This window comes from Clinocottus analis, unplaced genomic scaffold (genome assembly GCF_023055335.1).
Source record: "Clinocottus analis isolate CAN_PGR_092001 unplaced genomic scaffold, fCliAna1.0.p SCAF_5, whole genome shotgun sequence".
In the NCBI taxonomy this organism is placed as follows: domain Eukaryota; kingdom Metazoa; phylum Chordata; class Actinopteri; order Perciformes; family Cottidae; genus Clinocottus; species Clinocottus analis.
In genome coordinates, this window is record NW_027176207.1 from 11185352 (window position 1) to 11198897 (window position 13546).

Below are 13546 nucleotides of genomic sequence, written 5' to 3' on the forward strand. Positions count from 1 at the left end.
TGTGTGTGTGTGTGTGTGTGTGTGTGTGTGTGTGTGTGTGTGTGTGTGTGTGTGTGTGTGTGTGTGTGTGTAAGTGTGAATGCATGTGTGTGTGCATTTGCTCAGTTCCTCCTTTTAGCACAGTGTGACCAGATATTGATTTCTTTCTTGAGAGGAGAAAATAGCCACAGCGGGCCACCTTATCTTTCATCTCTACTGGACCAAATAGGTGAGGCTGTTTTATCGGTTCTGTGTTAGAACAAAGTTCCAATGCATCTTATCTGTCCGAGAGAATATGACGCGCTGTACCATGTCTTGGCATTCGGGGCAACTTATCGTATCGATATCTGTTTCAGCTCCACAAACTGAAATTGAACCCAAGCGATACACTACACATGGTTGTGAAAATAGACGAACAGCAGCTGCTTTATGATCTCCTGTGCCGATAGCAGCTTATAATCTTGTAAATATAATCTAGTTTTTAAAAAAAAGTTGTTGAGTTTTGAAGTTTACCCTGTACATACCAGAATTGATAACAGCTAATATGTTTTTGGGTGCATGGTATACAACATATATTTTTTTAAATAATTTTAGCCAAAAACAAAAAAAAATCTTTCTTTGAGTTTTCGTGTTCTTTAGGATTTCTCCTTGTAGTTTTCTGAATTAATGAGAAATTGATTTCTTGGAAGCAAACGTGTCGCACCTGTTTAGGTCATCCCAACCCTGAGAAACCTGTGAGGAATGATAGGAGTGCAACTGAGCTGCAATAGCCTGATTGTCTCTGAGGTCACAGCCCGAATGCCTTTCAGGTGCTGCATCTTTTATCTGTAACGCGGGCCCTCTCGGTTCAACTGATCCTGGAAATGGAACCGTTTCTCAGATTCGCTGAGATAATAATCTTTCAGAAAAACAAGGCAGATATGTTTTTCACAAGTGAATGTATTATGCTTCCGTAGAACCATACCTAACATACATATTCATGCACTGTTGGGATTATCATAATCATGAACTCAGTTTTGTTAACTTGTAATAAAATATGTCTGACATAATAACTAAAACAAATGAACGTGTGTATATGCTTTTGTGGTCTGAAAGTGTTTTAATTTGGCAAAGCCAACACTTGCTGTGAGTTACTTGTATTTCTGCTTGATAGCACACGCTTTAGGGGTTAAATGTGCCTCCTAAGATACGTGTATGGTGTTTGACCAGGATAGACTTCCTCAATGATGCATTACAACACTCAGTCAACATATCTGGGCAAAGATATTAAGATACAAATTAAATCCTACTGATTTTTTATTAACTAAGTAAAATATGTATTCTTACATTTGATTAGAAGTGTAACACACTGTTATGGTCTAATGAGGAAGACAGAAATATGTGTAATGATGAATGCACACAGCCTTCCGTCAAATACAGCTGTCAGGAAAGTATAAGTGAAGGTTGGCTGAAGATTCAAGAAGCAGCCTTGTGACCAAAAGATTGCAAATTGGAATCCTTAATCCCCTGTTGCTCCACTGGAGCTGCTCAGCGGCAGCAAGAAAACACGCTGGGTAATGCTCCCGGGTCCTTACCAGCTTCCATACTTGACTCGATAGTTTACTGCCTGTGGTTCTTGCTGTGACTAAGATGTGATAATAATAATAATCATCTTCGACAACAACAATAATGTCAGAAAACTCTAAACATCCACTTGGTTTGCAGGCAATGAAAGGCACATACAATGTGAGTGATTTATAATCAGATGAATAGTTCACGATTCATCCACGAGGAGATTAAGTGAGCAAAGTTTCTGTGTAATTTGTCAAATTTGATTTAGCACGGTCACAATGTCACACAATCCGCTATATATGAATCTGAACTTATTCCTGTTTGACTTCTTGTGGTAGGACTCTGCATTGATATGGTTAGACAATCTGAAAAGCCCTAATATAGATATTTGACATAAAGATATGTCAAAAATCTGCTTTATTATCTACAAATGAAAAACATCAGACCATTATTACTGAAGAGAAAACCTGCCATCTGATGGACAATGTAGAACTTGCAGGCGCTCAGCACTACTCTTCACATGAAGCGTATAGACATTTTTATTTTCTCTCGTTGTCCAAATGTGTTTCGTATTAGCTTCAAATGTTCTTTATATTTAATAGTTTTGAAGTAATTTAACTGGGTAAATTGTGTTTCCACATGTCCTTGAGGATCCAGCAGACCAGAATCAGAATCTCTATACTCCACTTTATCTGTGTTAATACTTTCAATATAACTCGCCACCAATATGTCACGGTGTCATCTATTGTAGAAGTCAGTGTGTTATCTGCTGGCGATCTTGGTTTTACATCCTGGCCCTGTGCTGTCTGTAGTGTACTGATCTTTGGGACAGAACATCATGACCATTCCTCTGATGTGGTGCTGCAACCACAAAGCAACAACAAAGGCCACAGCAACACCAGTGACAAGTAGAGTAAATTATGCAGTTATTTAGCCAGAAGCAGTATTACTTTCGTCCTTAAAACACATGTTTTGTGTTTGTGTGAGTGTAAACAAACAGGAACCGCAGTCAAGTACAAGGTGCCAGTTTAAATATACATTCCAGATAGACGAGTATGAACAAGTCACAGTTAAATACGATAAACTGCATTAATAATACATTAAGTACACATCTGGGATATCGATTTGGGAAAGGAACACAAACTGATGACACTCTTAATAAGATTGGTTTAAAGGGTGTTTCTGGAGATGTGAGACATTTTGAAACATTTTGTTGTAAACCAGAGGAGATGTTAGGTGCTATAACGCTGAACTCATATTCGCTCAAAATCTTTACTTTCACTGCCCCATTATTCTGGAATAAGAATGTAAACAATATTTTTCCAGTCAGTTAGGTATACAGCTTTGTTTTATCCTGTCCACGACTAATCAAGAGTCCACATAGTTCAATAACATGGTAACAAAAACTCTCTTCAGATCAGTGTCTCGAGAGAGATTCATAATCAAATTGTATCTACAGAAGATAAGAAAACAAATAACAGATGTTAAGGTATATAATAACACAAATGTCATAAAGTTATATTAAATGTCGAGCATTCTATTGCTTCACGTTGTGACTTTTTATCCACATTACTGGCTTTTACAAAGAATTTGAGTAACTCAGAGAACGGTTGAAGTCTACTTTTTTTTTTAAATCTAAAAACCTCAATTTTACTTTAAGTAGTCATGTAAAATCATAGTCAAAACTATAAATTATGTTAGTCTAAATTTGAAATGAAATTCTGCGAGGTGTTTCTGACGCACGACGTCGACCGTCAGCTGTTCGGGCACGTGATCGGACCGAGAACTTTCAGAGCAAACAGCTGTTCCACGTCAGTTCACACGGAAACCTCAAGGAAACGTCCCGACACGCAGGACAGAGCTTTACACCGCTTGAACACCGCAAGAGGTCGCTGTCTGTCTACAAACAAGCAACGCACGAGAAAGCCACCGTCCATGTCTCCGTTTTAGTGGCGCGCATCGGTTTTACGCGTCCACCTTCACACTCTGACGTAACTGTTGAACGACGTTGGTCGACGTCATGGTGAGTTTGCATTCAGATGAGAGGCCGATCGATCCTGAAACACACGGGAAACTCATGCAATGCACTAAATTGGCAGCTGCGTGTCTTATCTCGTGTGTTTGTGATGGATGGGACGCTGAAACATTTGTGTAACCATGGTAATGCTGTTTCAATCATGTTCCTTACATCTTCAGTGCACCCGAGTAAAGGAGTGTGCACACAGTTTCACACGCAGTGCACTTCACTGAATGCACACTTAGATGCATTTGAATACACAAAAAGTGACTCATTTGAGTTTTCTCACTTTCTTTCCAATTGTGAGACTAATTACATTTTTTTTTTTAATTGAGCAAACGTTTGTATATTTGTTTCTTTATCTGTTTTGGGACCAATCAATTAATGAAAAATGAATTGGTAACTATTTTCATAATGGGTTATTTCAGTATTTTTTTAAGCTAAACATTCACTAGTCCACCCCCTTAAATTGAACAATTCAATGTTCTCCTTTTTCAGAAATTGAATATCTTTAGAGTTTTTAATGGAAACGAGCAGTCGTAATACATTGCACTTTGATCTGAGACCTGTATAATGAATATTGTCTTTTAATTTCTGACATTTTTCTGGATAAATAACTTATTTATGTATTGTACTTTGGTCAGGGAGACAATAAAGTAACTGTCTTAACAAAATGACGAACACAACATAAAGCAACATTTTCATTGATAACTAAAGGTTGCACAAACCTGCACATTGCTTTTGGTAATTTTTTCTTTTTTTATTGTTCCATTCGAAAAGTTCTTAGACTTAGGGGATAGAAGAACTAAATCAATCCAGTATTTACATGTTAAAAAAAAAAAAATCAAACAATTTAGAAAAAGGTGCATCTTTCACAGTCTCACTTCCATGTTGGGAACCACAGGCCTTTTATACAAACAGGGAACTGACAAATACCACATAATATTGTCCACTTTTCCCATGTATATTTAGCTATTTTCTCTCTTACTTTTTTTTCTTGTGTATTCCATGACCGCCTATATCGTTCCTTATCTCCTTGTTTAAAGATGAACTTCAGCACAAACGCCCATTGCAGCAGTCAGACTAGCAAAGAAAACCTTCCAGCTTCAAGCAAAATAGACGCACATCAGATCCAACGAGCCAAGCAGCGGAAAGTCCTCGGTGTGTTGTCAGAAAATGAGCAGCGTGTTCGATCGCTCAGCCAGGTAAGTGAGAAAGGCACAGTGGAGAACACTACACTTTTGATTTTCAATTCAATTTCCCCTCACAGAACATTCATATTTCAACTTGATGTGGCAATCATGTTGATCCATTTTTCTCCACAGGGAAGCCAATTTTCCAAACACAGTTCAATCTCAGACAGCTCCCAGCTAGCCTTCCTTGGCTATCACTCCACTTCCAACTTTGATGTGTATGTTGAAGAGGCTTGTGAAGTTGTTCTTGCAGCTTCCGGTCAAGAAGTGGTCTCAGACCACTCCTACAGAGATGCTGAAACTGCTGAACTGCAACAGGAAGATTTGAGACTCCTGCTGGAACTGAGTTCAAGTGAGTTTGGCAAATACAAAGACACCTAGCAAGACTTTTTTCTTGGTTAGTCTTTACTATCTTTACCACTGCTGTTCATTCTCGTAGGTTCACTCCAGGATGCTTCTATGCAATCTGTACCAGATACATCCTTGATGTCAGAGGAGGTGCTTTGTGTTTCAGAGTATGCAGAGGACATTCACCTGCACTTGAGGGAGAGTGAAGTGCGAAATGATCTGAACTATGAGGACTAAATAGTTTTGTGTGGGTTATGATGTGTTGCTCCTCTGACACATCATGATAACTGTTTTTGTTAATGCCAGATAAGGACCAGGCCGAAGCCAGGCTACTTAGAAAAACACCCGGAGATTACCAACGGCATGCGGGTCATCCTGGTGGACTGGCTGGTGGAAGTTGTCCAGGAATATAAGCTTCGTTCTGAAACTCTGCATCTGGCCGTCAACTATTTGGACCGTTTTCTCTCCTGCACAGCATATGTGAAACGGGGAAAGCTGCAGCTAGTCGGCACAGCTGCATTGCTGATTGCTGCGTAAGTATATGTTTGTCATTTTCCAAAGATCTCACACGTTTCCTGTTAAGTTCAGACTGATTCGTTAAAACCTTTTTGTGCCCGTGGGAAGGTTCATCTTATGGAGTTGTATTGACTCAGTGATAGATGACAATTTACAACCTGATCTGTCACTTTGTAGAAAATATGAGGAGATCTTCCCTCCGGAGCTGAACGAGTTTGTGTACACCACAGACAACACCTACACTAAGAAGGAACTGGTTCGGATGGAGCATGTTTTCCTAAGAGTGCTGGCTTTCAAGATGGCCGCCCCCACCACACACCAGTTCCTACGCCTTTTCATGTCGATCCACTCTGTCTGTGCCTACACAGAGAACCTTGCCCTTGTGAGAAGAATCAATTACTCAAATGCCAGCCAGATTACATGGAGTTTTGCAAACTTCCTTTAAAGTTACAGTTTCCCATGTCCCTCGATCATATTTTGATTTGGTGATTTGTGTTTTTTTCCCCCCCATCTTCTAGTATGTAGCAGAGTTAAGCCTGCTGGAAATCGATCCATTCCTACAGTACACCCCATCTTTAGTGGCAGCTGGAGCCTACTGCCTAGCCACGTACACTGTAAACAAATCTCTCTGGGTAAGCTTGTCCAAACAGTGGCTTGAGATGAGAACGTATCTGGGAATTTGCCAAAACGTGACTTTTAATTTATTTTTTTTATATTTTAGCCTGATTCCTTAAATGCCTTTACTGGCTATACCACGGCTGAAATTGTACCTTGTGTGACTGATCTTCACAAGCTATACATGAGTGCAGAGAATCACCCGCAACAGGCCATCAGGGAAAAGTATAAAAGTTCCAAGTAAGGTATAGTTTTAGTTAAACAACTTTTGAGATCTTTCATGTGTAGTTTGCTGTTAGGTTGGTAAATGCACCCTGACAATTGTACAACCCTAAATGGACGTCTTTTATCTCTCCATTTACAGGTACTGTGGTGTCTCATTGATCACTGCTCCGACTCTTCTGCCTTTCCTATGAATACCTGTCACACCCTTCTTCGACGCTTCTGACAGAACATTATTAGATTAAGAACAAAACAGACACAGCTAGTCACAGCTGCCAATCCCATATATGCCACACTCCTCTGGGTTTGTTTTTCATCATAAAATAATTGTTTATGCACATACAATAAATTATGTTTAATAAAACCTACTTCACGACTGAATTATTTTAATACTTCCAGGTGTTTAAGCAATTGTTTTTTTAAGATGGTAAATTATCAGTTGGAATACATATTTTGACAAGAATTACAGCATCTTTTAGAGTGATTCAAAACTATATTGGTATAGATTAGAAGGCCTTTCTGTCAGCTTCATTTTTTATATAATATATTTCATTAAAATGAAAAGAAAGTAAAACAAACTACACATAAAGGACATTTGTTTTATTTTTTCCACATTCCCTCCACATGAAGTTTACATTATTTTAATTTAGAGTATGACAGTTTTATTTAACTCAATTTATTTTGTGTAGCCCAAAATCACAAATTACAAATTTGTCTCAGAGGACTTTACAATCTTTACACAAATACGACATCTTCTGTCCCTCACATCTGTTCATCAAAAACCTCTTAACGTGTAGTTATGTATTTTATTTTGAAAGAGTTGGCTGCAAGCCATTTTTGACATTTCCACCTTGTTGTCACAGCTGGGAGGTGCGCTGGACTAAGTCAGATTGAGATGAACACATATTTATACATGCGGACAAGTACAAAAGATAATTCTTTAACTGAAAGAGAGACTCCTTGAAACCACTTTTTTATTGTGAGTATTTTTTTTTTGCTTTTCCGAACATTCAAGTTCAAGGTAAACCCAATTTATGTTTCTTATTTATATCAGACATGATGCCTGAAAAGGTAGCGCGCATTTGTTGGTGATGTATTTGTTACTGAAATGAAGAATCCATGCATACACTTTACTATTTTAAATGTGAATCTGCTGTTAGATAACTTTTTGAAAGAAAGCTGCGTGCAGATCTCTGTTCTTGTTGATCAGGTTAAACTCGTTACAACCCGTCTTAGCCACAGAGGTGTTTCTCACATTCCTACCTGTGTTGGGACTCTATTCAAGTTGTGCTTCTGTCTCACTGTTGCTATTATTTACATATTTTGTTTTTTTTGTCTTCAGTCCATTTAACTGAAATCTACATTTTCAAAATCATTATACCTAAAAACAAACCAACAACTTATCAGTTCATATTACAAGTATAATCATATAATTATAAATAAACACGTCAGTTATCTAGACCATTTTAGGATTACTATAAAAACCTTCAAACTGCAATTCTAACATTAGTCTGGAAACGGCACACTTGACTTGCGCTGCCTCCATCCTTTCCTTTCTAGTTTCTGTATCCCGTGTACTCCTGAGTATGACTGAGCCTGCCGAGCTGCTGCTCATCAAGGACCAGTATAAATTGGCGTTTGATTCTCTGAGCCGTGGGCTGTCTGCTGAAAATGCCGGAAAAAGAGAAGAGGCCCTGGTGTTTTACAGGAAAGGTCGGCAGCATCTCGCCCAAGGACTGGAAGTTCCCACTGGAGGGGAGAAGCAGCTGGGAGCAGTCTGGGACACGGCCAGGCTTCTTCAGCAGAGGATGAGGGACACGCTGAGGACTGTCAACACCCACCTCTCTGACCTAGCGACCACTCATCTGACAACAGGATGTCAGAGGGTCCGCCTTTTGAGAAATCTTCCACCCAATCTGTGCCCAGACCTGCCACCAAGCAGACCGCCTCCACAAAGCTCTCTGAATCATTTGTACCCCACTGTACCTGCCACCCGGAGCACAACCCCAACAGTCCCTCCCAGGCCTCCTTCCCCTGCTGTCCTGCACGCTCTCCCTGCAGCGTCTCTGGGAACTTTAGCAATGGCTAACTCAGGGGACCAGCCTCCAGCATACACAACACAGCCAACTATCGGCCACCGCAGTCTGTCTTATGGTCCTGCTGGAGCCGGCCTGAGACCAGGACAGCAGACTGGAGATGGAAACGAGCTGCTTTTCATCCCCTCTGGGGTGCAGATGTTTTTCGTGGCACCAAACGGACAGGTCAGCTCCCTGTCTTATCCAGGTTATCTTCGCATCATCGCATTTGACACTCAGCACAAGGTTTCCGCTGCTGGAAGACCCTCCAAATTTCTCCATGTGAGTATCCAGTATGTTATAATAATATGTTATATGTATCTGCATCCATCTGGGTGTACGTATGTCAGAAAAACATTTTCCTTGGGTGTGTGAGGTGAGTATGGTGTGTGTGAACAGCTAAATAGGTGAAACTACTTAATCACCATTAGACCAGTTTTAGAACTAACTATGAGTCATTATGTTGTTATAACTTGTACATAATTAGTAGCAGTCATGTAGAAATGTTCTGCTTACAAATAATAGTGTTGTCTGGTTGATGTTCATTTTCAGTTTCAGTTTGTCAACACACGCACATGTTATGATAAAAAAAAGCTTTAACAGTTGAGTTGGGTTCAGCATTTGTTCTGATTTATTACTAAAGAGAGATTTTCTTGACTTGAATTTATTTGTACTGCATTGAGATGAGAATATTTGACTTGGCAAGATGCTAAAACACTGGCAGTGTCATGTTCCTCTATGTGTTAAATTCATAAAAAAAATTCATTAAGGAACAATAGTGTATTCGGCGCCTCTAGAAAGCGCGTATTGTATACTGCAGTGTCACACATGACTGTTTTCCACCCCTGGTCGGCTGCTCTCCCGTATTCTGGCTTTGTTTCCCAGCAAGACAATGGTCCCATTAACAGATGACTCTGCGCTTCTGTTGTGCTGCCCTCACAGGGGTCATTGTGTCAGGCGGCATACCAGCGACTCGATGCAGCAGCAAGTCTGTATCTGTATGATGTCTGTGTGGATGACTGTCATAAGTCCTGATGGGGCTAATGTAAAGTGTCTTTAAGACGGCAAAACATTTGGTCAAAAGAAATAGGGGGAGACTTTACCTGCTGGGATATGACAATACATTTGTATGCACGTTTAGACTTTGCAAGAAAGCACCTTTTACATAGGAAGTGAATTCGTAAAATAGCATTGAACATGGGATTTTCAGTTCACTTCTCATAAACTGGAGAAACCAATAAGGACTAATCTGGGGTTTTTGCTGAGATTAATCAAAGTGAAGGTGGTACATGGGCGATGACACCATTTTAAAGGTAAAAGCCCATTCACACACATCCATCACCTCTGCATTGGTTTATTCAAAATGAGTAGACTTTTTGGTCACAGGGATCTTGGCCATGGATGATGACCTCCGTCACTCTCAAGCTCCTCATTTTTGTGTGTCTTTTTGTTTCCAAGGTGTGTGATTGGCTTTACCCGCTGACAGCAGCCACTCCAGTGCTGCTGGCTAACTCCGGGATCTTCATGTTCCCTGACACCTTGTCAGAGACGCCAGGGTCCTACGTGGGCATAGTGTTGTCCTCTGAACTGCCTGCTGTACATCGAGAGACATTTCAGGACCTCCTCTCACAGATATCTGACCTCAGGGTCCAGGTCAGTCTTTACTGTCAGTATGGAGCAAATGGGATTTGGATATGCATGCGCTCTATCCTTTGGAACCATACAATTGGGCTTTGTTTCTGCGTTATAGGGTGGTGTTTAACTTTTACAAAACAAGTAATTCAAATACTTTAATTGACTACACCTTCTTGTAGAATCCAGAGTCTCATAGTGCCAATGTTCTCTCTTGACACTTCATGAGGAGGAACTAAATAGTTGTCATGCTGTGAGTAAAAACATTCTTAGCTGGCTGAGTCATGGCTTACAGGATTGTACGTCACTTGTTTGGGTGTATGCACATTTTACAAGCATCCGACTGTGTGTTCTTTTATGATAACTAATAAGAAATATGACTTAATGGATCCCCGGACAGGGTCCAGAGGGAGAAGGGTCACATGTTGTCAACCTGAGTGAGAAAGTTCCCCTTGGTCCCATGAAAGAGCATGAAGGCCTTACATTGCCAACAGGGGAGAAGGACAAAGCACCACTTCCTGGATGGAGTGAGAAGATGGCGCACGGAATCTTGATAGGTATAATATCAGTGGATGTAGACTATATATATATATATATATATATATATATATATATATATATATATATATATATATATATATATATATATATATATATATATATATATATACAGTAGTTGTTCTCCTGTCTATAAAAAAAATCACCACTAGAGGGCAATGTTTACCATTGCAGCAATCTCTCCTGAACAAGAGTGAGTGCTGCAAGGAAAGTCTTGTCCAACCTCCTCCTCATCTGTATAGTAGATATTTTACCGATAAATTATATTGCTAATTTACATATAAAACTCAAACATATATCTATGCCCGTAGGAGCTACACGGTTGAGTGTGGGGTTAGTAAAAGGAGCAGAGGCCACTGGTATGGTCATTCATAGAGGAGCAGCCAAGATCCGGGACCGCATCACGCCTGAAGAAACTCCTGCAGAGGTCAGGCCCTGTGTCACCAAAGGTCTGCAGGCAGCTAAACAGGCCACCGGGGGTGCTGTTCGAGTCAGCCAGTTCTTAGGTAAGGAAATTAACCAATTTAGGAAGGACTGTATTTGGCACACTGATGATCAAAATACAAACTTTGTCTTGGTGGTAATAAAACATTTCAAATGGTGGAAGAAAACACTTAATTTTTCTTGATATCTTTTTTTTTTTTTTTACTTTCATTCCATGTCATAGTCTCTTATGCTGTACATTGAAATGTATCTATATGTTTGTACTTATTTACAGTAAATGGAGTGAGTACTGTGGCAGGACACGTGGCAGACAAGATGGCTCCCCATATAAAGAAACAGGGCTCCAAGCTGATCCCAGAGTCTATGAAGAACAAAGATGGCGGCCCTTCCAACTGGGATGGAGCCAAGTTTGTGGCAATCAGCAGTGTACAAGGTATGTATCAATGTAATGGAGATTTGAGGATCAAACACAAAGTTAAATCACATACATTCATGGACATTGTCTTACACTGTTGTCATATCATTAGCTTATAACAGTAAAAAAGTCACAAATATTGTTTTGGCATTTAGAAAGTGTTGGCATTTGAAATATTTCCGTAAAGATGGATGATCCAAATCTTTCTAAATGTGTTATTTACACCCAAACCAGGTTTCTCCACTGTTTGGTCTAGTCTGGAGACCGGAGCAAAGCTAGTTGGCAAAAGTGTGACAGCAGAGACTGTCACGACAGTGACATACAAGTAAGTTCTGACATTTCCAACTTCCGCTTCTTTCAGAAATTTTCTGATGAATTAACTATTGTAGATCTTGTTTCCAGCCTTATTCTGAATCTATTTGGTTTCTTTGAACAACAATAGAACACAGGATCAGAACCCATCCTTCTGTATTGCTTTCTTCTTGGTACGTTGGGAAACTGATCTGCTTTCACACCTATTTTCTTTTCAGATTTAAGGGCTTAGAAAGTCTAATAAAAATGTCCAGGAACAAATGACTGCACTGGGAAGTAAAGGCAAAGACCAGTGAACTAACAACTGATCATGTACTGTACACGCTTTCATTATCAGCTAACACAGAATTGTCTTTTTGTTTAATCAAACTAACATTATTTAAATCATGTATATTTAGACATATAAACAATATGTTTTGGGGTTCTTTTCTGACAAGATGTAGTCTAAAGCTTCTGTCCTGTTTGTGTCTTTTCTGGGTCTTCTAACTGCAGCTAAATGTCTGCTTGTGTTGGGTGGTGCTGCTCTTGCTGTTCATACTTTCGATGGCCCTTCTTCCTGGTTTGTTACTAATAAAACTACTACAAAGTAAAATATGACTATGTTTCTTGGCATTTGGTGTGTTAATGTGAATTTTAGCAGTACCAGTATCACATATTACATTGCTCCAGCATTCAAATTCTGTTCCCACCCTCATTCATTTATGTTTACACCAAACCACTTTTCCCTTACTCCACCATATTACTCGTGGTGAAGGTACGGTAACGATACAGGCGAAGCTACAGACACTGCTCTCAAGTCAGTGATCAATATTGGTGTGACTGCATACAATATTGACAATCTGGGCATCAAAGCCATCCTGAAGACCGCCGGAAAGAAGACGGCCAAGGCCATGGCCACCACGCCAAAGAGACAGCCAGCACTAACCGAGGAGAAGGAGGCACAGAAACGTGAACATCAACCAGAGACAAATGGGAAAGAAGAAAAGAAGAAAAAGGAGACGGACAAGTAATAAAATGATTCCCACAGGAAGTTTCATGCTTTGCTTGAAGTGGTCTGTCAGCTTGATGGGTCAACTCCTCATTTGCATTTGTATACAACAAAACAGGCCACTTATTTCTTGAGATGAAATTACTTGTATTATTTGTGAATGTAAAAACAATGAGGGAAATATTAGAATACGCCTAAGTAAAAATCAAAGTTATTAAAGTTATGTGTAGTTAGGTATTGGTTGCATTGTTTTAGTGGTAGTATTTTAGGTTATCATTATGTATTTGTATATATGTGTGTGTGTGTGTGTGTGTGTGTGTGTGTGTATATATGTATGTATATATATATATATATATATATATATATATATATATATATATATATATATATATATATATATATATATACATACATACACACACACACACACACACACACACACACACACACACACACACACACACACACACACACACACACATTCTGTAGGTTTTGTAAAGTGTACAAGTACCTGTATGATCTGTATGAAAGTGCAATAATAATGTTAAGCAAAGCACACACATGATGTAACATGCATATATAAACTGCACATTTTAACCATGATGAGCAGAGATTCATTTTTATATTGAATATTTCTCAAAAGGTGTTCCAACAGATAGACAAAAATAAACACATATCCAG

At 39.4% G+C, this 13546-nt stretch overlaps 2 protein-coding genes across 4 annotated transcripts; both read left to right on the top strand.

Annotated features, from left to right (window-relative positions):
• Positions 1-3313: 3313 nt before the first annotated feature.
• Positions 3314-6809, top strand: ccna1 (cyclin A1). 2 transcript variants are annotated; one of them, XM_068600643.1, is made up of 9 exons: positions 3314-3553; positions 4594-4752; positions 4873-5092; positions 5180-5295; positions 5395-5621; positions 5782-5986; positions 6123-6236; positions 6326-6464; positions 6584-6809. In XM_068600643.1, the coding sequence occupies exons 1-8, from the start codon at positions 3551-3553 to the stop codon at positions 6461-6463; spliced, it is 1182 nt and encodes a 393-aa protein (XP_068456744.1). In that variant the 5' UTR covers positions 3314-3550; the 3' UTR covers position 6464; positions 6584-6809. The 2 variants fall into 2 exon arrangements, with proteins under 2 accessions (XP_068456744.1, XP_068456743.1); XM_068600642.1 differs by having other exon boundaries at positions 6326-6459.
• Positions 6810-8027: 1218 nt separating this feature from the next.
• On the top strand, positions 8028-13182 carry sparta (spartin a). Of its 2 annotated transcripts, none has more exons than XM_068600495.1 (7): positions 8028-8798; positions 9975-10169; positions 10549-10705; positions 11018-11212; positions 11425-11583; positions 11800-11890; positions 12632-13182. In XM_068600495.1, exons 1-7 carry the CDS (start codon positions 8028-8030, stop codon positions 12885-12887), a joined length of 1824 nt encoding a protein of 607 aa, XP_068456596.1. In that variant the 3' UTR covers positions 12888-13182. The 2 variants fall into 2 exon arrangements, with proteins under 2 accessions (XP_068456596.1, XP_068456597.1); XM_068600496.1 differs by having other exon boundaries at positions 12096-12716.
• The last annotated feature ends 364 nt before the right edge of the window (positions 13183-13546 follow it).